The sequence below is a fragment of the Clupea harengus genome, chromosome 14, assembly GCF_900700415.2.
Source record: "Clupea harengus chromosome 14, Ch_v2.0.2, whole genome shotgun sequence".
Taxonomy (NCBI): Eukaryota; Metazoa; Chordata; class Actinopteri; order Clupeiformes; family Clupeidae; genus Clupea; species Clupea harengus.
In genome coordinates, this window is record NC_045165.1 from 17,231,522 (window position 1) to 17,258,761 (window position 27,240).

General features: G+C 40.8%; 1 protein-coding gene and 2 pseudogenes across 1 annotated transcript; all 3 read right to left on the minus strand.

The window, feature by feature from the left end:
* Positions 1 to 6,521: 6,521 nt before the first annotated feature.
* LOC105908274 lies at positions 6,522 to 7,217 on the minus strand (annotated as a pseudogene).
* Positions 7,218 to 13,389: 6,172 nt separating this feature from the next.
* LOC105908269 lies at positions 13,390 to 22,174 on the minus strand (annotated as a pseudogene).
* A 1,164-nt stretch (positions 22,175 to 23,338) lies between these two features.
* Positions 23,339 to 27,060, minus strand: LOC105908271 (procathepsin L-like). The gene is made up of 8 exons (XM_012836750.3): positions 26,958 to 27,060; positions 26,690 to 26,790; positions 26,016 to 26,158; positions 25,583 to 25,771; positions 25,039 to 25,230; positions 24,535 to 24,700; positions 24,154 to 24,259; positions 23,339 to 23,917 (listed from the first exon to the last, which is right to left on the minus strand). Exons 2-8 carry the CDS (start codon positions 26,787 to 26,789, stop codon positions 23,818 to 23,820), a joined length of 996 nt encoding a protein of 331 aa, XP_012692204.1. The 5' UTR covers position 26,790; positions 26,958 to 27,060; the 3' UTR covers positions 23,339 to 23,817.
* Between the last annotated feature and the right edge of the window lie 180 nt (positions 27,061 to 27,240).

Below are 27,240 nucleotides of genomic sequence, written 5' to 3' on the forward strand. Positions count from 1 at the left end.
AGGGACAGTTCAGATCAGTATTTCTCATCACAAGATGTGCTTCGGGTAAGGTGACCAGATCTCTGAAATGAAAACAGGGGACATTTCCAGTTCGGCAGTCCATATTTAATTGAAATATCCAATGTTTTATCTATGAAATAAAAAGGGGAACAGTTCCAGTCTTATGTATTTTTACCACGGTAACTGTTGCACTGTAATAAACTACTACTAAGGCCAAGTCATATTCCACATCTACAGTTGGTAGACACACCCCTGGGCTAGCTCTAGTTCTGGAGAGACAGAGACCGCTGCTCTCAACATGGCTGAAAAAGTGACGCAGTGACAATAATGATGCACTAGCCTACATCCAAGTAAGTCGCATGCCTATACATATTGGCTACGTATCACCTGGTAGTACGATTCCTAAATCACGTTAGCCTGTCCCTGTTTTAATCCATGGGTTACCTTCTGCCTTGAAAAGACATTTGTGGTGATGTTGTGGATTCACTTGACACTTGCTAGCTTCTGGTTGAGTTTTACATTTTCAGTGTTAAGATTAGTAACATGGAATCATATGTCCAGTACATTGTATTATATATTACCTACTTTAGTGTAATAAGACTAATATATCAAGTAGGCTAGTCAAATAAAAATAATCAAGAATCTATTGCAGGCAAAATCACAGCACGATAAGAAAAACATGCCAAGATCTTTGTGTTCAGTTCTACAGTTTTCTGACCAATATCTGAGAGTGAATGTACAGCCCTTGTGGAGGAGGGTCCTGCATGTAAAGATTCATTTTGATAATTTTCAAAGTGTTGGTGGTCTGTGTCAAAATATTCAGCATAGATTGCTATCATGGACTTTTCGTAAATTATCAGAATGGCTGAGGAAGTGGAGATTTGATGTCAGCATTGGTGATTCATGTGTTTGCGGTAAGAATCACATGGCTGTCATGCAATCATCAGGCTTAGGGGAAGCAGAGTTAGAATGCATGTACTTACTCAGTGTTGCATGCAAGATCGGATTTTTTATTTCTTGAACCTTCAACTCAAATTCTCAATGGATCATAAACCGCAGACAATCACATCAAATAGTAATCCCACACACAGCGCTATATAGTTACTGCTACACCATAAGAAGATGTTTTCTTTTATATAGTTAAATACCTACTATATCCACATCCTGACCATGAACACTCTGAATGTGTGTCCTGTTCCTGTTCCTGTTTCTCTATACAAAATATCAGGATGTAACAAGTTGTCTGTATGATACCTTTATTATTTTATTAATTTATTATTACTTATTATTTATTTAGGTAACATATTACACAAGCCTAGACTGGAATCTGGTGAAGGGTATAGATGACTACAGGAAAACCAAACTTGCAGTGGCTACAGACAGTGGACATATAAAAAATATCAGGGTGTAACAAGTTGTGTGTCTGATACCTTTATTATTTTATTAATTTATTATTACTTATTATTTATTTAGGTAACATATTACACAAGCCTAGACTGGAATCTGGTAAAGGGTATAGATGACTACAGGAAAACCAAACTTGCAGTGGCTGTCCATGTGAGTTGTGGGTGTCTGTCAGCAGCACTCTTAGCTCCAGCACCATGTTTCTGAGTTCCCTGAGCTCAGCAGAGACGTCCAACTGGGTAGTGACTGCAGCAGCAGCAGCAGCCCCAGTGCTCTGGCTCCCTGTGTGAACTTCAGTCTGGGTGCTCCGAGTCTGAGATCCACACATGGAGAGCAGCAGCATCATCCCTTTCACCTCACATATCCTAAGCGCATAATAACTCTCCTCTGTGCTGCAGACAGGAGTCCTCTCGGATACCATCCACAACTGGAACATGATTTCTTCATATAACAAGGTTATGGTTGAGTTGGAAAAGTTCATTTCTGAGTAGGGTTGCTCGATACTATTATTTAATTTCTAGTCCTGATAACAGAGCTGTGTTTGTTGGCCCATCTGAGAACCGATACGATACGTTTGAAAAAATAGCCAAGGCATTTGTTGTTTATTATGAGGCTTAAAGCACTGTTATGTTTGTTATCTTGCCATGCCATCCCCCATTTTGAGGCCCATCTGAGAGTGCATATACGGCCCTTGTGGAGGAGGGTCCTGCATGTAATGATTAATTTGGACTGGTGGACTGTGTCACAATATTCAGCATAGATTGCCATCATGGACATCTGGTAAACGATCAGAATGTTTAAGGAAGTGGAGATTCGATGTTGGCATTGGTGTTTCATGTGTTTGCGGTAGGAATCACATGGCTTTCATGCAATCATCAGGCTTAGGGGAAGCAGAGTTAGTGTGCCTGTTCTTACTCAGTGTTGCATGATTACATTTACATTTAGTCATTTAGCAGATGCTTTTATCCAAAGCAACTTACAAAGATGTATACACATTTTTACATTTACACTGATGGCACACTGCACATCAGGAGCAATTAGGGGTACAGTGTCTTGCTCAAGGACGCTTCGACAGGGAATTGAACTAACAATCTTCTGATTACTAAACGACTTCTCTACCTCCTGTACCACTGTCACGGTCATGAGGTCATGATGATATCACATTATATTTTGTGGTGGCACCGTTGGCTGTCCATGTGAGTTGAGGAATGAATCACATGGGTTACATTCCATCATGTGAAGAGGGGGAACCAGAAATCTTTTTTGTTTGTTTGGTTTTGGTTTTTATTTGTTTATTTGTTGTTGTTTTTCAGTACAATCCTAGGCTATCGGTGTCAGTGATGTGCTGTTAATGCATATGGCCAAGCAACAGAACAAGACAGAATAAGGACAAGAACAAGTCTAAATACCAGGAGTTTTGAATAGAACTAAATAGAACCCTTGTTCTCAAAGTGCAAGTTATGTGTTTCTATTCTATAGTTTCTATGGAGAAAAGAGAGAAGAACTCACTGCATTTAATCAACACATCACTCAAGAATACTTCTTCCAAATATTCTTGAGACTAGGGGTACGTTCGTCGTAGGGTTGAAGCTAAGTTAATCAATTGGCCTTTTAGCCCGTTAAGATTAGCGAGCTGATTGAGAACAGCAAATATCGGTTTGTTAACGGCTGATCCGCATCCTAATCATGTGGTTAATTTCAACCAGGCTAAAGTTATCATGGCATTTGCGCGTGCACGTCCTACTTCAAAAGGCAGGAAAGGTCGATCACCAAAACCATGATTTTATAACGGTATAATGGTTCTAAACTCAAAGAAAATGGCTCTTTTTTTCTCTGCTGGCGAGTAGGAGATGAACATGAACGCTTATGAAGAATACAAGACCATAATCATGGCAAAATTCAACACCACCACCGCTGTGAGAGCAAGGTGTGTTGGGATGTTTATAGGGTGATATCTATGTATGAATACCTGACGGCAAATGTCCACTGGTACAGAGGTTTCCTCTACCGGTTTAAATCTGCATGATTGCTAGTTCAACTCCCCTCACCTCCTTCCTCGATGTAGTTTTACATTTCCTTGGAAGTCGCTTTGAATAAAAGCGTCTGTTAAATGACTAAATGTATTAATAACAAATAGAATAAATTGTCTGTATTTCTCTCTATTCTTATCATGAGTCCACCTTAATCATTTTCTACAATAATGATATGCTATGGTGTACTAATAACACTCATATAATTATGAGTGCTTTGTTCTCCGTATCACCGACACTACAAAAATGTACCACTCGCAAAAAAGCGCAAGACAGTCAATGTTCGACTGTGGTGTTTGCAATAAATGACTCGAGAAGGTCTTGTAAATTAATGATTCCTTGTCGGCTGAATCGGTAGCGCTCATACAAGAATAATGGATCTTGGCGATCGCAAAGAACTCTCTCCCTCCGCTAATCTAACTCTAATATCAGTCCTTGGTCAATGGGATCCCTCCTTTTTCCGGGGGTGTGGCAAGCTTATCCAGCTACACTTAAGTTAGCCTGCCCTGGAGCAGGTTAGTGCTAATCGATATGTAACTATGGTGATTTATCAAAAGTTGCTTCCACGAACCAAAAAGAGGGGTGTTTTTTTATCTTAGCCTGGAAATTAGCTCGCTAAACCGCTTAGCGAGCTACGACGAATACCCCCTAGAACTAGTCTGAACATACTAGCATGGAATGGCATAAAAGGTCATAGGTCACAGATCCGCATATGGTCATGCACCGTTGTGATTTATCAGTGGGTCAGATAATCTGCTGTGACAGCATGTTTATTATCTTTTATTGTCTTTATCTATGACCTCACATCAGTCGCATTAGCAATGTTAAGATAATGTCATCCGCTGAGGCTAATGGCAGTCTGGTAAAACACTCCTAAATTCACACATCCTAACCTTTCCTACCAAAAGGTCTCACTTCAACATAGCAGACCAGTGTAAAGTACATGATGTATTTGGCTTTTTTGGAACAGAGGTTTCATTGCAACCTTCACTTCTCATAGTACCAGTCCTGTACAAACATCAACATTCCTCTTTTTTACGCAATGGTCTGAAAACCAGACTTGAGTAAACACCTTACTAAGAAATTAGAATATCGCTTTAATTTTAAAGTCTTAAAGATTGTGACCATATGGTAACTCCCCCAATACTTGGTATGTTACCCAATTAAATGGATTCAAACCGAGTCTGTTATAAGCAATAAATACTTTATTTCGATACAGATCTTCTGTGGTGTTTTTACTTGGCAGGAGTAACAAAAACACAATGACAATACATACATCAGACTTAAAAGAAAAGAAAGCAAAAACACATAACATAGGCCCAGGGGGGCCAACCCAGAGTAACTATAGTAACACTGCTAAAGTACCTCTGACCACTATTCAGCCATACGTGATGAATAGCACACTCATGCACACACTAGTGTAATACTGCAAAGTGCAAAACAGTGAGGTCAAGATAAATCACACAGAGAACAACCTTATACAGGTCGTGTCAAACTCCACCACTAAGGGGGTGTTCACACAGCAACTCAAGGGGCAGAATAGTACCATAAATGTACCAACACAGTGTTACCTTGCCACTCACCCTGGGTTAGGCACCCAGGCCACAGAAATGGGTGACAATAATACAAATACACGTAACAACGAGACACGTGGCTTCAGCTAGGTCAGTCAACACACAAATAACTAAATCAAAGAAATAAACAGTGGCTAGACTATCAACTGTGGTCAATTGCTGCTGTGATCTACAAAAGAGAGATTGTTTTAAACATTGACAGATATTGCACATTTTCCCTGAAACAGTATAAATATCTCATCCCTTTAATAATTACAAAATAGACATTTGAATATAAAAACATTTCAGACACGTTAAAAGAATTACAATATGAAGCACTACAGCAGTGCTCTGCCTACCTTGGCGGTCATACAAAAGGAAGGACCCAGGTGGACATGGGAGGAGGGACCCAGTATAGGCTAGCCGACTGGCATTAATATAGCCATCCTAGTAGTCAACTTTTCATAATTAAGAGTTGTCATTATCCAAGATCACACAACACAGAATATAGTTATCATCTTGCTGTCTCTGCAGCGGGAGAAAAAAAACGCTGTTTGAATGCAGCTCTGCAGTGGGATGATGCCCAATGCGGCTGAATCATCTCGCTGTTGCTCCTTCTCCTTGTCTGTGTCAGAGGCATTCTCATTTAATTTTCTTAAACCATCAATCCATGACCTTGTTCTGAGTTGTATGTTGAAATGTCGCAATAATTCCTACTTTTGGCCATTGCGGACCATTACGGGGCACTGGCGGACGGACCACACTTTGAGAACGACTGATATAGATAATTTAGGCTCAACATCTGAAAGTCATCTAACCCTAACCCAGACAGAATTTTGCCTAGTCATATAGTTCATCATTGCCTGCATGTCGGGTCCGCCAAACATTTGTACATTATACTCGCTGGGGTGGGGCTGGGACACATCAGGGCGATAAGGCATTGAACATTCCATATTTAAAATATCTTAATAAGTAGTGAAGTCAACATGTCTGCTTCACATGAAGCAGAAGTTCGTTTATTGACATCTTTTAAGGACGGCCACATGCCGTTTAATCATATTTGATAGCGCCAAATTGCGTAGAGGCCGAGAGCGGTATTGCAGACAAATTATAGCTCGCAACATATTGAAAAAAATAACTGAACTATTTCATTTTTTGGAGCTGTGAACTTAGTTCAAAAGTTTGAATGATAAACTATGAACTGAACTAGTTCATTTTAAAAATTGTGAAATATGAACTGAACTAGTTCATGTAGAAAGTGAACTTTCCCAACACTGGAACTTGTCTGCTTCACATAAAGCAAGTTTTTGAGAATAAAATAACTTTTAAACTAACATTTAGGATAACAGCCTTCTTCCTGTTGCGGGAATTAGTTTGTGTCCTAGCTGTGACAATGGGATTACAGGCGACAAATGCATCATAAAGCAAGTTTAAAAGAAACTGTCATCTGGAGAGTTTAAAACGAAACTTAACTACGGGAAATTAACTGTATGGAGATATTTCTGTCGGATGGCATCATAGTCGATGCGGATTCTAATTTTCTTGTCTTTTAATTGGAGCAGTATCAAAGAGCTGTGCATTTATTTGCCTTTCTTGGCCTTGATCTTCGTCAGGTAGAATTCCAGTTGTTTACCTTCCAAGATGTAGCCGTCAGCTCTGCCGCACTGGCCAGGTCGTGAGGCAATGCACGCAAGCAGTTTGCCCTGCTGGAACTGCTCATCCAAGAGGGGACTGATCTTGCTCTTTTTCTTGCGCTCATCATACTTCTTTTGGGTCTTCTTGGATCGCTTCTTGTTAAGGATCTCCTCCTCCTCAGGGCTCAGTTTGGCACCCTTCTTGCGTCCAAGGGGGGTTGTATAGTGGGCCTCATACCACTGCCTGAAAGGAGTGCTGTCCACAAGGATGATGCAGTTCTTCACAAGTCTTGGTTCCCACCAGCTCGTTGTTGGAGGCATTGTACACCACATCAATGATCCTGGTCTTGCGGGTGCAGCATTCTGAGCCCCATGAAAAGTTGCCGACATCCAACCTCAGAGCACGGTATTTCTTGTTTCCTCCACGAACCCTCACTGTGTGGATGCGACGTGCTCCAATCTTTGTATTTGCTGGAGGGCGTCTGAGCTCATACTTCCGCTTCTTGTGGACGGGATTCCGTTTACCACCTGTCTTGCGGTGTTTATGCCAGTTGTCCCTTGAGATACCCATTCTCAGGCGCCGGCTAGAAAGAGCGTCGATGCGGATTCTAATGAGGCTGTTGGATATGTGTGAAGTTTTAATGAAATATGATTGATGCCATCCCTTTCTCAACAACAACATCGATTAAACCTGGATGGTTGGACTATGTAAATAGTTTTATTTCATTCCTTTCTTGCAATGTGAATAATTTAATTTCAATATGCTATATATATCTCCCACTTGTGCACGCTTGTGCCTTAACGGGGCTTGTTTGTGTGAGCAAGTGCATGTATCTTGATGCTGGAGTTTAATAAAGGCAGGCTATTCATAAAAAACGTATGTAAATGTGTCAGTAGTATGAACAGTTGAGACATTGACTCCATTGGGCTCAGGTCGGTTTGGACAAAATATTTTAATTGCTGTCAGCTCGTGCTGGGCTCTGGCACTACTCTGTTGGACACGGCTGGCTCTGGGGTTGATCCACTCTCTTAACAGAATAGGAACAGATAGGGAATGAAACAGGAAATGTGAGATTCCGGAAATGATGTCGTTCGGAAATGATTTCTTTAGCGGACCAATCACAGCCAAGGGGGTATCCGTCGCTATCCGTTCATATCCGAAAAAGTTACAAAAATCGAGAGGTGCTCGTCGGTGTCCGTCCAGCTCTCCGAAGGGCTCGGATGGGCGTTCCACCACGGGGAAGGGTGTTGCCAAGGCGTGGCTATGTGTCCGTCTCCGTCCAAACGGACGACCATAAATTAGGCATGACTCCCACCAGTGACGGCAACGTGCGTTTCAAACAATCTGCGAGAGCATATCCTAGTTTAAAGCCATAGCTGTCCATCTGATAAACCATTTTCAGTCATCTGAATAGCGTCAGGCATCGCTGTCAAATATCATTTCCACAAATGATTTCTTCATTTTTAAGCTATAGCAGTCACGAAGCAAAACTATTTTGATCTTTTTGACCTTTGTGGTCAAAAAATTGTGTCCATGGGCGAACTCCACGTGTTGTGTTGAATGCGCAAAGCCTGTGCTTGAAATGACTCCTCTGGCGCATGGAAAGCGCACCAGAGAACCTTTGGTTACGCGTGGACCAATCACACCGTAATATTATTCAAAGAGGCAATGGGCATACCATTGTAAACATGAGAATGAGTACTATTGGATATAATAGGTGTCAATCAGTTTATAGTAACTGGATTGGAGAAACAGGCATTTTGAATGCGGTCATCTGTTACAGGAAGTGGTTGGTTTGTGGGCACTAGACATGAAAATTACGGTAGAACAAGGAATACAATTGTACTGTGGCCAAAAAAACTACACAGTTTTGCAGAAGAGATATATGGCTTTGATTATTCAGGTATGTTTTGGTAAAAAAAAGATTTATCATGGCCACAAGGAGTTCGAGAAGATTGAGATCATATGATATGGGAAATGGAGACATGTTTTGTGCTGTGATGTGAGTACATAAATAAACCACAATAATATCCTCAATTAAACTGTTCAGTGTCATCATTTAGTTGTTTGGATAGATAACGATGTTTTCATGGCAGAAAACAAGACATTTTGGCAAAGATAGCATGTTTAAATGGACGATTAGTTTGAGGAGGCGTCGGGGGTGGGGCACAGCAGGGGGCACACCACGTTTTTCTTTTGGTGGTTTTCTAACGAACTGTTGAACACAGGCATTTTATATTACGTGTGCTTGTGGCGTTATTAGTGCTTTTTCAGATGAAAGTCTGTTTATGGTGAAATGTTTTTTTTTTTATGGCTACATGCACGTAATTAAGATGTTATCAGCCGATCAGGTTTTTTCTTCAGTGTAAAACAATGACTTGGCTGTGTGAAAATAAAAAGAGTCAGGTAGTCCATGCACCTCTCCCTACCTCTGTGTTAAAACAGAGCTCATTACAGTTGTATGATTTTACATAAGAAATACATTCGTTTTAAGGGTCTCTTCTGAAGTCTACACAAGCGCATATCGTGTCCATCATGCACATAAGGTGTTAGAGATGGATTGCGTCTGTGCAGGCACTGTCTTAAACTGAGATTAGGTAAATTGGCTATGCACTACCTGATTCATAAAGCTGGAAGGAGGAGTGTCCGGCCACAGACACGGGTCCCACAGTAGCCACGGCCTCTTGCAGAGCGTTCTCGTCACCGCTGGTCACATCCATGTAGCCGGTGCATATGGCGCCGATGCTGCATTTCCCGTCCTGTGGTGATGACAAGAGATCCGGTGTTAGGTGTGTTAAATGGCTGCTGACTTGAATTCTGTTCAGAATTTTACTACGATATGTTACGGCTCTTTATATTTAATGCAGTCATACTTAAATTATTATTATGTTATATATCTATAATTATAATTATTATTCATCATTTATATGTATTTATATATTTATATATCTATAATTATAATTATTATTCATCATTTATATTTATTTATTCACCCTTGGTCCTTGGCCTACTTCACACAAGAAATCGCCAGAAATCAATTGCTTTTTCAATCGGATGGCAGTAACAAATATTGTCCACTAGAGGTAAGTGTTGTTCCATCTTTTAATTCTAACTGTATCCATAGTGCTGCTGCTTACCTAAGCCTCATAGGGATAGGAGTCCTCAGTGTGGATTCCTCCATTTGCCTTGATGTACTGGAAGGCCTGGTCCCATGCAGCCCATGTTGCCAAATTTGCCGGAGCAATCGACCAGCTGCTGTTCGCTCAGACCAGCTTAATGCAATGATTCATGGGACATAATAAACTCATGTATCCATCTTGATTTTTAATGACAACAATTAGTCTGGTGATCTAAGTTCCAGTTTTTTATCAAGTGTGGCATCATCAATCACACTGACAAATAGATATTGATTAGATATTAGATATAATGAGATATTTTCCAGGCGCTACATTAAAGCATCAGATGTGCAGTATGTCACTTCTGAATGGTGTGACACTAGACTGTATTGTGGAAATTACCATAATCCAGACCCCCCAGGATCTCGCGATGTTGCGATCACAACTATTAACGCAAATTCAACCAATCCCTGTGAATTCAGCGCTACGTTGCAATTTTAACCAATCACCGCAACTTTCCGCAAATTTGACCAATCATCGTCGTCTCCCACAACTCCCTCCCTTCTGCCTTACTTCCGTATTATGTTCGAGAGCAGCAGCATTTTGTTACCAAAATAACAGCAAAAGATAGCGAAAAGCAGCACCCTGGCATTCTACACGAAAGCGGAGGGAAACTATTTTGCACCGCATGCCACATTGTGGTCGAACATAAGAGGATATCGTCGATTGATAAGCACTTTGCCACCGCAAAACATAGAAGGAGAACGGCAGAAATGCAGGCAGGACGTCAGACGAGAAGACAGATTACAGACTGTTGCATCCAACAACTAAACTAAACCCAACTAAATAAAATTGTTTTGTATCATTCAAACAAACATAAATGTATTGACACCTTTTGAATATGGATTCAGTGTATACATAGGCTTAAGTTCTGTGTACTGTTAATGAAGGTGTGTTGTGTTTCCAGTAAAGGACTGTGTATAATAATAATGCATGTTTACATTATTTAATGTATTCAAGACATTAATGGATACAAAAAAGAGTACTTGATTTTGCATTGTTTAGGCGTCCTCAGCATAAATTATGCTTAATTCTGCTGTGAGGTTCTGTGCACTTAAAAATTTGAACTGTGATTTTTTTTTGATCATATGTGATGGCTCGTAACATTTTATCTAGTCTTACCAACAGTTGCACCTCGTTGTGGATAAGTAAGGCCTATTTTGCCACATTTTTCTAGTCCTGGTAATCTATTGTTCGGCATGTTGGTAAGGTTATTTAGAGGACCATTTGGTGGTTTTATTATTTAATTAATGTTTGTTCATTAATTACTTATTCTTCAACAAATTACTCAATTATAATGACGAAGAGGGAAATTCGCAACGTTTTATCGCAACGTTCACTTGCTCCCGCAATTTCATCGCAACAAACATCTAAAAAACACAGCAAATTTCATCGCATTTTTTTGGAAAAGCTCCCGCGAAATCAGGCATTTTAGGCCGCAACTATCTAAAAAAAAGGCTCGCAAAATCCTAGGGGGACTGATAATCGTGGGAGAAGATAAAAGATAAGCGCATGACAGTTGACTTTGTGTCAAGTTAGTAAGTAATGTGAGTTACTGCTTGGAACACATAGGAACACAACTGCATGGACTAATTTTATGACCATCACTCAATCTTAGCCATTCCAAACACAGTCTATACTGTGATTGCAGACATAGGCTGTGGTTGCGGTCAAACAAGGGTGGCCTTTTCAAAGCAGCATTATTATCTGTACAGATATTTGGATAGGGAGAAACTATGTCACATTTGTTTGATGTAAAATTTGTGCTGGAGTATAATGAAACTCATTGGGGTACTGAGTGTGTTCCCCAGAGAACTGATCTATGCAATACAAGGTTTATTTATCACTTTTAAACACCTTTTTGAATTTCAATTTGTTGAAATGTATCTCGGTAACCCATAAACAGGTGTACAAACCTGTAAAACAGCATGTATTCATGCATGGGGAAATTCATCTCATTGGGGGATGGGGAAACCTCACACCATTATTCATGTGTTAAAGAAGCTACATTGAAAACATTTTAGAATAATCAATAACTATCAGTTCCTCATATGTTCATGAAAGTTCAAAGTTGAAATTCTTCTTTTCATGTCTAGTACAAGCCAGAAATTACAGTAATAATTGCTCTTCTGTTCTCAGACACACAGACAGAGAGTTAGATGGATACTGTGCATAGATAGATAGATAGATGGATAGAATGGTTGTAAAAGCATTTACGTCAGTCAATCTATCATTCCACCAATAAACCAATCATTTAACCAAGCAATCAAACTCTCTCTTCAAAATGTGATCAGACTTTAACCATTTCAATATGACCTACAGTGACAAAAATGTACCCCAGAACCCACCAGACTCATAGAACTGGAAGTCCTGCTCAGCATCAATGGCCACAGACACGGGTCCCTCATTGGTCACAGCCTCTTGAAGGGCAGATTCATCTCCTGGAGCTTTCACCTTGGTGTATCTTCTACAGGAGGCGCCAAGATCAGAGCATTTGAAGCGACAATTGTCATCCCGAGAGGCATTTATATTTCTGTCATTAGCACATCGTCCTGTCTTAAGATTGACAACACTTGCACTGTCTTTATCTAAGTCCCTTTGCTGTGAAAAGAATAACATTGCTCTGTTACATTTCTACAATATATTGTTTATCCAGACCTACTCACGCTACAGACAAGGGCCCTCATTTATAAAACGTACTTACGCACAGATTTGATCCTAGAGTGTTCGTCCAATCAAATCCACGTCAAAGTACAGATTTGGAAAAGGACGTATCTCTACGTCAGGTTCTATTTCAAGTAAGTATATTTCCTTGTGGCAATACTGGAGTACTGCAGGAATTCGGAACTCTCTGAGCGCCGACACGCAGTTTCATCATCATCATCGTCACCAATGGTAAAAGGCCAAATTAATGTTTCGCTCAATAAAATCAATTTAACAATTTGAATAATTGAAAAAGCATCAGTCCACAGCACTGTCCTTAGTACAAAAACGCGTGGAAAACATTTAGCTCAATCTATAGCCTATAAAAAGTCTGATAGTGGCTTAGTTTTCAATAGAAGATATGGCTGCATTGGCGTTGTTAGAGGATATTGCCAACCGCGGAGAGAAAGGGTTTTACGTGAACGCGCAGACTTTTTGACGCAGGATGATGTATGGCTGATAATCAGGTACCGCTTGCCAAGAACAGCTCTGTTACCAAAACTTTCAGTTCTGGACGGAAGATCCAACAGTGCCAGAAAGGGCTGAAATGACCAAATAAGTTGATATCTCCTCCTCCTTTGCTTACGTTTTAGTACAGATATATTAGGCAACACTGTATGTCAGGTTTTTCTGTGTACTTGATACGTGATCAATGCAGCCCCTTTTTAAGGACAGATCATTACAATTTATACTTGGTGTTTTGCTTAGGATAAGGTTTAGAGTTGGTGTTGGCAACAAACGTTACATATCATTCATTCATATGTTAAATTATTAGCAGCTTACTGAAGTACATTATATTAGGAGCACTTAAACGGAAGCGGGTCCATACTCTGATGTCAACATGAGCAAGAATTTTATTGCTGAAAAAATCATGATACAAAACACAAATTCATGTTCTGAAGATGACATTTTTATTTAGGTAACATATATAAACATCACACTACATCAGAAGTCATCTATGTTGTATTTTGGTCAATTATATACATGGCTGCAGGAAGAGGAAACTGGACGCCACGTATCAAACATGTGACCACTGTGGTTATGTAAGTGGTGCTGAGATCACATGGAATACAAAGCCTGACCTGACTTAAGACAGGGATATACTTTCAGTCAGCATTTGTGACGATATACATTTATGTGTACAGATACACAATCAGTGAATGTCTAACCCTCAGGGAAGACACCTCAGCCTCTCAGCTGAGAAGAACTGTGCTAGGACAGTTGAAGAAAGCCTTTGATCACAAATGTCATGATTTTCTGCACGTCAAATAAAAATAAGATAAGAACCTTATCTAGTTTTCACACTGGCTCCCCTCAACATGAGATCAGCTGATAGGCTAGATAATGATCTTTAACTCCCAATGATGTCAGCTATTGCAATTACTGATGGTTTGCCCATCCCATATCAGGCTCCCATAATGTTTACATAACAGGCTACAGACCTAGAAAACAGCTATTACTAAGTTATGGGGAAACTTCACACCACACGTCTTTAAAAAGACACATTTCCCTGAAAACATCAAACATTTTCAGACAACATCATTTGAGAGCTGAAAATTGAAGGTGAGACTGTGGCAAAATGAAAATGAAAGGTTATAATTGAAAATTGAAGTCATACTTTTCCTTTTTGCATAGTAAGAAAAGATCAGTGAGGTTTCTAGTCGTCTTGTCGCGTAGTTGTCTCCGATTGACCTCTGTGGGACAAACAGACAGTGAAATATTAGGTTTGTCACAGAGGACTTTCACTATGAGTCCTAACCCATTTAGCTTGTTAATTAAGCCACCTAATACTTTTCAAGTGTTAAACATATTCACATGAAATATAGAACATTTTCTAAACTTGTGACTTCTTCGATTTTGGTGGCCTCTTAATTATTTACTCATGTATTAGGCGCTATATGTCCTCTCCTACTTCCTTGGTCAGAGAACCTAACTGAAAGGAAGGAGTATAAATCTGGAAATTAAATCAATACTGTGTGCACATCAGATCATTTCTCCAATTCACTTTTCCAATTACATTGTTAAACCGAGTGGAATTTCTGTCATCAACAAATGAATGTATTGTATTTCTATTGAATGTATGATTTGAATGTACTGTAAAATACTGACACTAATAATCTCTAGATATAGATAGTGTTTCAAATCTTATGTGATCCGAGTCATACAGTATGTGTCACCAACTCACCCTCAGACTATAGGATAAGAGGCAAAAGATGCAATGAAACACTGGTTGCCCTGATTCCTGGACATCTTGATGTAGCCTTCCTCTCCCCAAGCAACACCCCAGCTATACAAATACATTCAAAAAAGGCTGTCACCACTACTGTTCAGGCATTTATTTAATACACCACCATGAGATAGATAGACAGATCTTATTTGAGTTATGATGTGATGTCAGCCTACCTATTCTTCACCAACCAGTAGTCTCGACCACCTTCAGTTCCATAGCCCACCACCAACACAGCATGGTTATGTTGATTGCTATTGCAGTCAGGGTCATTGAAGACACCTTTGCAAAACAATGAACACTAAATTAACCAATGAGTCATTTTGTCTATCTATCCAACTAAATATCCCACCATTCTTATCTTGGGCTCCCCTTAGATCCAATCAATCATTCAATCAGTCAGTCGATCAATGCAATAAACAGTACCGTAGGTGTAAGAGACAACCCACCAGATCCATAGTTCTGGAAGTGTTCAGAATCAATGACCACAGACACGGGTCCCACATTGGCCACGGACCACTGTAGTGCAGATTCATCGCCACTGGGCGTCACATCAGAATATCCACTGCAGGTGGCACCAACACCAGAGGGATTGAAGCGGCAGGATCCATCCTGATAGATATTGAATTGAGGGCCATTAGAACATGCTTCTGTCGCAACATTTCCCATGGGCAACAAGCACCAGGTCTACAACAAAATGAAACTGCATTTCTTGTGATAGTTAATTTGCATCATTGCATTTAGCAGAGACTTGTGTCCGTAGGTGTGCTTCCTGGGAATCAAACTCATGACCTTCATGTTATTGGCACCTTGCCCTAGAAGTTGAATTACAGGAATTAATCCTCACAGTAATTTCTGATTTTTTATATTGAAATCAAAATACTTTTTAGAAAAAGGATAAGCCAAAGCCATTTTCCAGTTCCCTCCTAGAGTCAGTTCAGTACTGCACTTTCAGTCAATGTGTATAAATGACCAGCTGTGACCACAAACATTGCTGCAATACAAACATGGCTGCTAAAAAGAGAAAGTATATTAAAAATATGAGTATATTCTTAATCATGTAAGGAGGTCATGGCACATTGGTGAGTTTGGAGAAGGCCGCCCAGTGATGGCTTTATTCCTCCTCAGTACTGTCATTACTTCATCGCAATCCTGTCACATTTAAAAATGGCCTTAGAGTTTACCAGACCTAGATTAGGCCAAAATATCACCACCATTAAAGTCCTTAGTCTTGCCATTTGGCAGCCATCTTGGCAACGCTTCCAGGCAGTTATTCTGGGTGTACAAGATCAGACTCCCAGCTGAATGAATGTGGAGAGACCCATAACTCCCAGGGACGTGCGGTCAGAGGAGGCCGTCATCGTGAAAAGTAAAAAATGTCTCTACTGATCTGTGGTATAGATGTAATTTCAACATGATTCCAATCATTTCGAGCATTTGTATAATCAAAATCGCTGAATTTGCGCATGTCCTGTTCAAATAGACGGGAGAAAGCGCGGGACGTGCGGTCAGGGGAGGCAGTGTATATATGTCTATGGGAGACAGGGGAGGCTGTCGGCAGAGATAACGTATTGACCAGAGAATCCGTATTGAAACCGGAAGTGGGTGATTTACTCTGTTTGATTGGCTAATAACAGGACCTTTACTTTTTCGTTGAGAAATTATGTTGATCGCCTGACATTTAAACGATCGGTTTTCTTTAAATTATTATTATTTTCGTGAAGTTATACGGCTCAATACTCAATTGACTTGTTAACCGAACTTTTACGAAGTCATACAACTAAACACACAAGTGACTTGTTAACCGAACTTTTACGAAGCTATATGACCAAACACAAAGCTAGCACTGTTAATTCCGGGACGTCAGAGGCAATGTCGACATCTTACGTTCGACAGCGGGCTTACCACACACCGTATAGTACAGAGCTAGCTCTATACTAGCTCGCCTAAGATACTGTAATTTAAGCTAACCAATTACCTCATTCCCCCCAAAACCCATCGATTGTGTGTTAGTGATGTGTAACATATATCCTTTATCAGTCAATGAAGTTATTTACGTTTATTTACCGCTAGCGATTACACCGACATAAGTGTAATTAAATTGCTAGCTAGCTAGCTAGGTAAATTAGCTTGCGTAAGATACTGTAATTTTTAGCTTACCTATTACCTAATTATCACACAAAAAACATCGATTACGTGTGTTTGTGATGTGTACAGGGCTGGATTAAGACAATGGGCTTTAGGGGCTGCAGCCCTGGGCCTCGCCACCAGGGGGCCTCAGGTTGCCCGATGTCGAATGAGTCAACGGCACCGCGCATAACGTAAGAAAAATTCAGAGTGAAAACAAAAATAATGCGCTAAAATGTCCGGTCAAAGAAAGCACATGCAGTCTATAAAGAAACCTGCAGATACTTTGGATTTCTTACTCGACTTGAAAAACTCTCCCTCAGTGAAATACGTGAACAAAGTGTCAGATTGCAGACCAAATACAACGCAGATCTAGTGCAGTTTGTGAATTTCTCCCGAGTTGCTCTCACTGACCCAACAACACAGAAAAACCTACTTTCATTAATACGGGAGAGACATCTCCATTGTTTACCCAAATGTGGAGATAGCGCTGGGGATTTACCTTACATTGCCCGTTAGTAATGCCAGTGGGGAGAGGTCATTCTCCAAATTAGGAATTATTAAGCATAGACTGAGGACATCAATGTGCGAGGACAGACTGAACAATTTTACTTTAATGTCAATAGAGCATGACATACTGCGCCAACTGGACTTTGAAGAGCTCATTGATGACTTTGCATTGAGAAAGAGCAGAAAACGGGCCTTTTAATATCACTAACGTGGTGATGGTGAGTCACATGTTTGTTCTATGTCAGGCCGCGGCTGCCAACACTCAACATGGCTCCATTATTGTAAAATAGTTTTTTTAAATAGCTTGTTTGAATGTAAGCTAATTCAAATGCTTTCCACCCTGGAGATGTTGCACTGTATATCTGACTGTCTGCCTTCTTGTGTTTGTTTTTTTGAGTAACCTATAATGGTCATTCCCTGGCTATTTAGAGCCTTGTTTTTGCTTTTGAATAAATGGAAATATGTAGGCTATACTTTTACATTATTGGTTTATTATTGTCTACAGTGTAGCCTACTACACACATACATTGTCCTTGGCTTTAAACTGATCATATTTATAGAGTGGTTCTGTGGACTTTAAATCACTGATGTGTCAGTGCACCTGGAGTGGGTTTGTGTGCGTGTCATGATGTGCGTCGGGGCGATATAGGGGCCTCATCCTGGTAATTATCCCCAGGCCTCAAAATGTCTTAATCCGGCCCTGGATGTGTAACATATATCCTTAATCAGTCATTCAAGTTATTAATGTTTATTTACCGCTAGCGATTACACCGACACAAGTGTAATTCAATCGCTATTAATGTTGAACTTGAACTTCAACAACGTGACGCAACATTAAAAGCCAGGCATCGACATGGTTCCTAAAGAATAAATCAAAGGTCCTTGTCCATTTCTGTTCAGGACATGTGACAAGTTTCATCCAACCAGAGACCGGAGTAAAGTGACGACTTCCGGTTTCAATACGGATTCTCTAGTCAATATGTTATCTCTGCCGACAGAGGCAGTGCCTCACCTAGGATTGCGCAATCGCTCACAAACTGGGTTTAGCGTGCGCATGCGTAGAACCTATTTAGCCTTGTTGATCTGAGATAAATCTGCATTGAAAAAGCACTTAGGTGAGGCACACAGTACCTCTGCCTCAATGAGGGAGCAGTGTTGCCAACTTAGCGACTTTGTCGCTATATCTGGCGACTTTCCAGACCCCCTTGGAGACTTTATTAGCAAAAAGCGACTAGCGACAAAACTTTTTTCTGTCATTATTATTTGATTTTTGTGTCGACAAAGCACTGAAAAACCATCTCACATATCCCGTTCTGCAGTTCACGTTACAACCGATCTCACGAGAGCTGAGTACAGCGAGGGCTGTCATCGTCTCCTCTCCACTCACACAGCGCCTGCGCGGCTAGTCTGACTAGATAGCAGCAAAATATTAGAGCTTTGTATTCGCGGGCAAAATGTTAGAACTTTGTATTCGCGCAAAAATTGTACCCGGCAGCGGCCAATCAGATTGTTTTGTGTCGTCTCTGACAGTTTGAAAATGCTATTTCCACACGCTACAACACGCCCACTCAAAGCGATGGAAGCGTATCGCGTCGCTGTCATGGGTTTGCACCGTGAGGGAGGCGTGCGAGAGCGCACCGGTCGGGTTTATGCTGGTTCTGACGTTGCTCTTCTTCTACACTTCTACTTGATCTTGACGGCGAAAATGGACGTTTTTATTGCTAAGCTGAAGCTGTTCTCAAAACTGGACTTTCAGTCCAAACGTGAAATGATCAATGATGGGAGACCAATGCTGGAGCTAAAAGGTATGCTTCAAACGACGGGACAGAAGATAATTCGATCGACATCTCACATTCAAAGCCAAATTGCTTTGAAAATGTTTGGAACCTCAAGAATAAATTTGGTTTTGGACATACAGCGGCAGCTCCGTTGATTTCCCATTATTTCTCTTAGGATTGTTTAATGTCTATGTGAAGCCATTTAACATCACACAAGTGGTTGTGATCACTTTGAACCCAAGACTGCTTTTTATTGTTGAGCTGATTTTGAGAAATTAAACTTAAATTGCAGCTAAAGTTGTGTTTCCTGGTTGCTATATCCAGTTGCTATGCTAACTAATTAGCTAGCTAAGGAAACTTAATAACCTTAAACGATTTAATTGGAAGAGTTCAATTTGCATGAAATGATAGCTGGTTATCTAGCTGATGTTATAGTCTCCTCGATTTAACTCAATTATAATGGGAAAAGGTAGAAACCCTCAGGGTGCTTGTGCAACTTCATATGAAAGAGTTCATTAGCAGCTGCCAACTGTATGTACCTTACCTATACCTCTGTAAAGAATGCTGATATGAAAAACAACCAGTAGTCAATGTGCAAGCTGCCAATTGAATGGTGATTTAAGATACTCTATTGGGTTTATGTATTTGTAAATCTGACTCTGAAAGAGTCAGTGCCTCACCAGCCACGAACCTCACCGCACGTCACTGATACTCCACACACCACGGTCAAAGATAATTTATAAGTACATAGCTATACAGTTACAGATCCACCATTTTAAGCAATACGGATTCCCCCTTTAATTTTTCCCTCATTGGTTTATCTATTTCTATAACATTCTACTACCTCATGATGCCTGCTGAAGAGGCTGATTTGAATAGTTTACAGTACCTTTCCCTCATAGGGGTAATAGGCCTCTGTCTCTATCCCCCCCGTTATCAATGACATACTGAAATGAAGGATCCATCCAACCTCCATTGCAGCCCTGATTTCCATAGGACCCAGTGCAGTCCACCAGCTGCTGTTCACTCAGAGAGGGCAGGTTTCCATATTTTATGCAGTAGTGGGACTCTAGTGCACCTGCCTGAAATGCATGGTAATATGACAAGTTTATGTCCACACAAATGCACATTCATGCACATACACACAAACATAAAATTATTCCTCTTTCAGTAACTTACAGTGCTGAAGGCCCAGCAGGATCCACACCCTCCCTGGTATTTCACAGGTGTAACACAGCCATTATCCCTCCAGTCTACAGAGTCAGGCAGCTTAGCAGCGCCCCCTTTAGGTTGGGAGGGTATTGTGCCTCTGTGGGGCATGGCTTTGGTCTCATTGGAGGGGATCATGCTTCTTCTTCTGAGGACAGTCTGACTGAATTCCTCACTGTCCTGTAAAAGAAGAGGAATTGTTTCTCGTAAACTAAACATGTCAAACACTTAAAACACCTTGAAACACACCACAGTGAAGAGGACAACCATACTGAACACACCTAGCTATTCTGTCATGAGTTACTCTGTGACAACTAGACCCTCTTACCATGTCAGAAAACTGGTTCATGCCCATGCGGTAGGTCTTGATGCCCTGATCAGCCAGGATGTTGTGGATCAGGACCCTGCGGCGGGTGGAGAGCCAGATGTTTTTACGATGGGCATCCTCCTCAAGTGAGCTATAGGATTTCTCTGCAGCACAAATAGGACAAGCATGGAGAGAGAAACATCACTGCCTTTATGTCAGGAAACGTTTTAGGCAGAAGGAAAGATATTCTGGTGTATTTTGTTCAATAAATGATCGATGAAGACTTCAATGATATATTGGTTACAAGAATATATGATAACATTCTTTTGAGCCTCCTCACCAAACTTGAGTTTCCATGCGTGGAACTCCAGGTCCTCCAGAGAGAGGCTGGCACAGCTCACCACTGCCAGAGAGGCAGCTGCAATGATCAACAACCTCATGCTGCCACACACAAGAACAAATAAGTTTTGACAATCACTGTCTTTGACTTTTTGAAATGGTGCAACAGGATGTGTGTGTGTGTGTGTGAGGTTCCTGTTTGTGTGTCTTGAAATCTTGAAACTTCAATGGCATAGATATAACACCCACAGCTACTTCCAGTCAGGTGACTGTCACAAAGCAGACATAAACAGGAGTGAAACATACTGACAGTGCTTACCAGTAAAAAAGAGACATTGTGATATGCTGCGGAAAATTACATATTTGAACAACTTAATACATTTTTAGGGAATGACCAACGATCTACTGTACTACAATCATTGTACAGCTACAACAGCTGCATTGCTGTGACACACACACACACACACACCACACACACTGGTCTGCACTATTTTCTGAGACTGAATGAACAATGCTGTTAGTGGCATACTGTATATCCAAGTCAATGAATATTGCTTAAGTGTTAGAATTAATGTCTAATATACGATTTTAAAGCTATGGCTTGTGATATGGCAAGCGATGGCGTGATCTGAGTCAATTAAAAAAGGATTGTTTAATGTTAAAAAGTTTGTGAGTCATATTGGCTTCTCAGACATCGGTGGTTCCTGTATTATTTTTTTCTCTTTGTTTTCTGTTTCATTTCCTCTCTCTCAGGCCTCCAATGCCCTGGTGTTTTTGGTACTCTTTACTGGAGTATATTCAAACATTGTGGTGTCCTTGCTGGTTTTTGTTTAAATAGATTATTTCATTCATTCATTCATTCATAGAATCTGTTTAAAGGTACATTACCTTCATAGACAAGATTATCAATTAATTCATTATCTAATACATTATTTTATTTCCTTTTTTCATAGTTGAATTACAGATAGTTTACATTCTCTAGCAAAGCGGGTATATGTGTGTATTTCAGAGAGAGAGAGAGAGAGAGAGTTTGAATATTTCCTACCTGTTTGAGAGTTCCCTGTAAGATCCTATGGATGGTGATGAGAAGCAGTTTGACAGGTAAGTGTTTAAACACTGACTCTTCTGCCCTTAGGTGAAGGATGCATATGCTCTTTTAACTTCTCCGCTCTCTGCTACAAATCAGATTTGTCCACGTGACCTCAAGTTTCTGTTCGCGTTTTCAATTAGTTCCTGTTCTGGCTGTGATGATCACAGTTTACATCAGCATTTCTCATTACAACATGTACTTCGGGTAAGGTGACCAGATCTCTGAAATGAAAACAGGGGACATATCCAATTCGGCAGTCAATATTTAATTGAAATATCCAATGTTTTATCTATGAAATAAAAACGGGGACAGTTCCAGTCTTGTGTATTTTGACCATGGTAACTGTTGCACTGTAATAAACTACTACTAAGGCCATATTCCACATCTACAGTTGGTAAACATACCCCTGGGCTAGCTCTAGTTCAGGGGAGACAGAGACCGCTGCTCTCAACATGGCTGAAAAAATGATGCAGTGACAAAAATGGTGCACTAGCCTATGTCCAAGTAAGTCGTACGCCTATACAAATTGGCTACCTATCACCTGGTAGTATGATTCCTCAATCACTTTAGCCTGTCTCTGTTTTAATCCATGGGTTACCTCCTGCCTTGAAAATATGTTTGTGGTGATGTTGTGGATTTTTTGGAATAGAGGTTTCATTGCAACCTTCACCTCACATAGTACCAGTCCTGGACAAACATCAACATTCCTCTTTTACACAATGGTCTGAAAACCAGACTTGACCTTACTAAGAAATTGACTCCGTTATGAGTTACAAGTCATTATTTAGAATATCACTTCAGTCTTAAAGTCTTAAAGATTTTAATATTATTGTATGTAGCCCCACCCTCAACTATATTATGACTTTCATCTGTTATTGGAGCCACTTCAACATTCACTCATATTCATCTGGGGTAAACAAAGGTGAAAAATGTTAACGAAAAATGTGTGCATCACTTAAGTATGGTGGTAGTAAAAGTATTGAGCGTAATTACACTACCTTTAGTAAGTGGTCTAGAAAAGTGTCACCCATCTCATGAAAGATATAAGTGAAGGTCTTAAATGTAAGTGTTTTAAGTGAAGGTCTTAAATGTAAGTGTTTTTAAGCAAAGGTTTTAAAATAAAAAGTTACATTTAAGACAAAAATGTTTAGTATAATGTTACCTCATGACTCAGAGTGACCCACTGAATGCTTTTCTTTGTCATGCTTGTTGTCATGCAATAAGTGGATTAAAATTCAAGGAAATTTAAGAATGGTTGGTAGTTTGTTTATTTGGTTGTCTGTCTGTCAGAGGTGGCATTGCTATGAGATTACAGAATGTTATGAAACAATTAAAAGCACAGATAAATCCATATGTAGTGTTACAGTTACAGACATGATTGTCCCATCCACACACAGCCGCAAAATAGCTTCCTAGTCTCAAACGAGGTATCAAATCACAAGGTAAACTCATGTTTCATGTTCATGTCATGTATTATTATTCATGGAGCATTCATAAATGATGCAGACTGCACCTGTGCATACTTTCCCCCAGAAATAACTAATTACGGATATTAGGAATGTGTATGTGTCTAGGCTACATGGTGCACAACTTAAGCATCACTGGGCACCATAATTGACACGAGTGGCTAAAACTTTGTTTGGTTTTGTTCTGTGGCCCTGTATCCTGGTTCAGTGGATTGCAATAAGAAGGCCCCTGCCCCTGCCCCAGCAGCGCCCAACCCTCAGCTTTACACCAGGGGGTAGCTGGAGGCTGTGGCGATGCCGCACTGGTTGTTCTTGTTCCTGGTCATCTTGATGTAGCCCTTATCACCCCAGTCCAGACCCCAGCTGGAAACAAGACAAGAAGACAGACGGAATAAATAAATAAATAAATAACATTTACACATTTTTAGGTATACATACAGGAGAGGGGTTCAGTAGCTGTGCATCAGGTTTTTTCTTCAGTGTAAAACAATGACTTGGCTGTGTGACACACACACACAAACACAAACACTAATACACACACACACGCACACACACACACACACTCATACACACAAACTCATTTCTGATCTGTCCATTACCTGTTCTTTACCAGCCAGTAGTCCTTTCCGTCCTCTGAGCCGTAGCCCACAGCCAGTACACCATGGTCAAGTTCCTCACTACTGCACTCAGGCTCATCATAGACCCCTAAAGCCACAGGCACCATTAACCAATACATCAGCTGATCACTGTAGTCAGGTAAGACAAATCACACAGCATCAATCAGCTCTTAAGGGAATAAAGAAAAAATCTTTATCTGCTCCTCTCTGTGTTTTAAATTTCGTAATTAGAAGATAGCTAGTACTGTTTGTTTGTTTTTACTGTCGAAATATGGATCAGTTTGTGTGTCTATTGATATCATTTAATTTGCGTTGTGCAGGCACTAATTTAAATTGAGATTAGGTAAGTGGGCTATGCGCTACCTGATTCATAAAGCTGGAAGGTGGAGTGTGCGGCGTCGATGGCCACAGACACGGGTCCCACAGTAGCCACGGCCTCCTGCAGAGCGTTCTCGTCACCGCTGGTCACGTCCATGTAGCCAGTGCATGTGGCACCGATGCTGTTGGGCTTGAAGCGGCATTTCCCGTCCTGTGGTGATGACAAGAGATCCGGTGTTAGGTGTGTTACATGTCTACTGACTTATGTGATTTGAATTTTGTTTAGAATTCTACTATGATATGTTAGAGCTCTTTCTATTTAATGCTGCCATGCTTCAATGATTCTTGTTATGTTATAGATCTATAATTATAATTATTACACACCATTTATATTTACGGTGCACCCTTGGTCCTTTGGCCTAGTTCACCTAAGAATTCGCCAGTAATCAATTGCTTCTTCAATCGCATGGCAGTAACAAACATTGTCCACTAGATGTCAGTGTTGTTCCTTCTTTTTATCCTAACTGTACCCACAGTGCTGCTGCTTACCTGAGCCTCATAGGGATAGGAGTCCTCAGTGTCGATTCCTCCATTTGCCTTGATGTACTGGAAGGCCTGGTCCATCAGGCCACCCATGCAGCCCATGTTGCCAAAATTGCCGGAGCAATCAACCAGCTGCTGTTCGCTCAGAGAGACCAGTTTACCCATCTTCTTAAAATTCTGGCCCTCCAGAGATCCAGTCTAACAGAGATAAGAGGAGAGTGCGTAGTTTATACATGAACAGAAATTGCAGTCAATTATCAGGTGCTGTAGTAATATGATTTCATTTCGAAACTCATATTGTGTGTAATCAAACACATCTTGGTGCGCATAGCCCACAGAATGACTACATGACTCAGCTGAAAATATTTCACCATTTCAACATTATAGGCAAACAACTCCATGTGGTAGGCTCTTTAAGCTTATATGTAGACACACATACATGTACAGCACATACACAAAACACACACACACACACACACACACACACACACACACATAAACTCTGAATCAGTTTTTTTTACTACATTTCCCATCTCCCCATATGACTCACTGTGCTGAAAGCCCAGCAGGAGCCACACATCTTCTGGTCCTTGACGTCTGTCACGAAGCCCTTGTCCCTCCAGTCCACCTCCGTGGGGAGGTCCCCCAGCCTGCTCAGGCCCAGGAAGGTGCTGCCACTGCTGACGTTGGCTTTCTTCAGGCATCCGTGGAACACAAGGTCTCGGTACTCCTGGTTGTCCTGTGGGAGAGAAAGCATATTTAGTCAAACACACACACACACATACACGCTGACACACACAGTGGGGAGAGGGCTTGAATCGTTATATATTTATAAAGTGACAGTAGCAAAATACAAGTAAAAAGTTAAGTTACTCGCTACTCACAATTGCAGTGCATTAAATACAAATTTAAATGTAATCCAATATTTAATGCTTAATTTCAGAGCTGAAATGGCATTGAACAGCCGTGAGTGAATATCGCACCATGTCAGCGAAGTAGGTCATGCCCAGGCGGTAGCTCTTGATGCCCTGGTCAGCCAGCATGTTGTGCACCAGCACCAGCTTGCGGTTCTCCATCCAAGTGAGTTTGCGCTGGGCCTCCTCCACAGGGGAGCCATAGGAGCGACCTGGCGCAGAGGAGGTGCAGAGAGACAGGTTTGAGGAGGGAGGTTTTCTCTACTAGAATTATACCGTGCAGTTCTAGATTTGAATTGGCTGCCGTTTCAAATGGCCGTTTGAGTTCCTTATTACTTCATCCAATGGAACATTGTAATCTGTGTCTGTGATGGTTCTCCTCAAAGGTAGAACAGTAAAGTGTAATCAGGGTGGTGTTGAGCATATGTTCAGTGTCAGGACACAAACTAAGCATACACTCTGCCCCAAGGCAAAGTCATCATCACATACAGTAGCTCTTGTGATTTCCTGTGAACTGCCTGTATTACAGTGATCCCCTGTGGAGGTAGATCTTCACATTGATGCATGTCATCCTCTCTATCAAACTACAGGATCACTTTAAGCATCTGCTGATGCATTGTAAAACCATGTTTTCAACCTTTCCCTTGCACACTAAAACGTCGCTATCACATTCATTTGTAGCCAACATGTTTTCTAAAGCATAGGTATGGTAAAACAGAAAAATGAATTGACCGCTCTCTCACCAAACTTGAGTTTCCATGCGTGGAACTCCAGGTCCTCCAGAGAGAGGCTGGCACAGCTCACCACTGCCAGAGAGGCAGCTGCAATGATCAACAACCTCATGCTGCCACACACAAGAACAAATAGGTTGTGACAATCACTGTCTTGAACTTTTTTGAAATGGTGCAAAAAACACAGGATGTGTGTGTGTGTGTGTGTGTGTGTGTGTGTGTGTGTGTGTGTGTGTGTGTGTGTGTGTGTGTGTGTGTGTGTGTGTAATGTTCCTCTCACCTGTTTGTGTGTCTTGAAACTTTCAATGGGAGATGGTTAGGTGTCACTCTTTCCTTTGGCTTATATAGAACACCCACAGCTACTTCCAGTCAGGTGATTGTCACAAAACAGCCATAAACAGGAGTGAAACACACTGACAGTGCTTACCAGTAAAAAAGGAAACATTGTGATATGTTGCAGTAAATTACACCAGAGCATATTTTAATGACTTAAATGTTTTTTAGGAAATGACCAACAAATGTACTCCAATCATTGTACTGCTGTGAAACACACACACACACAC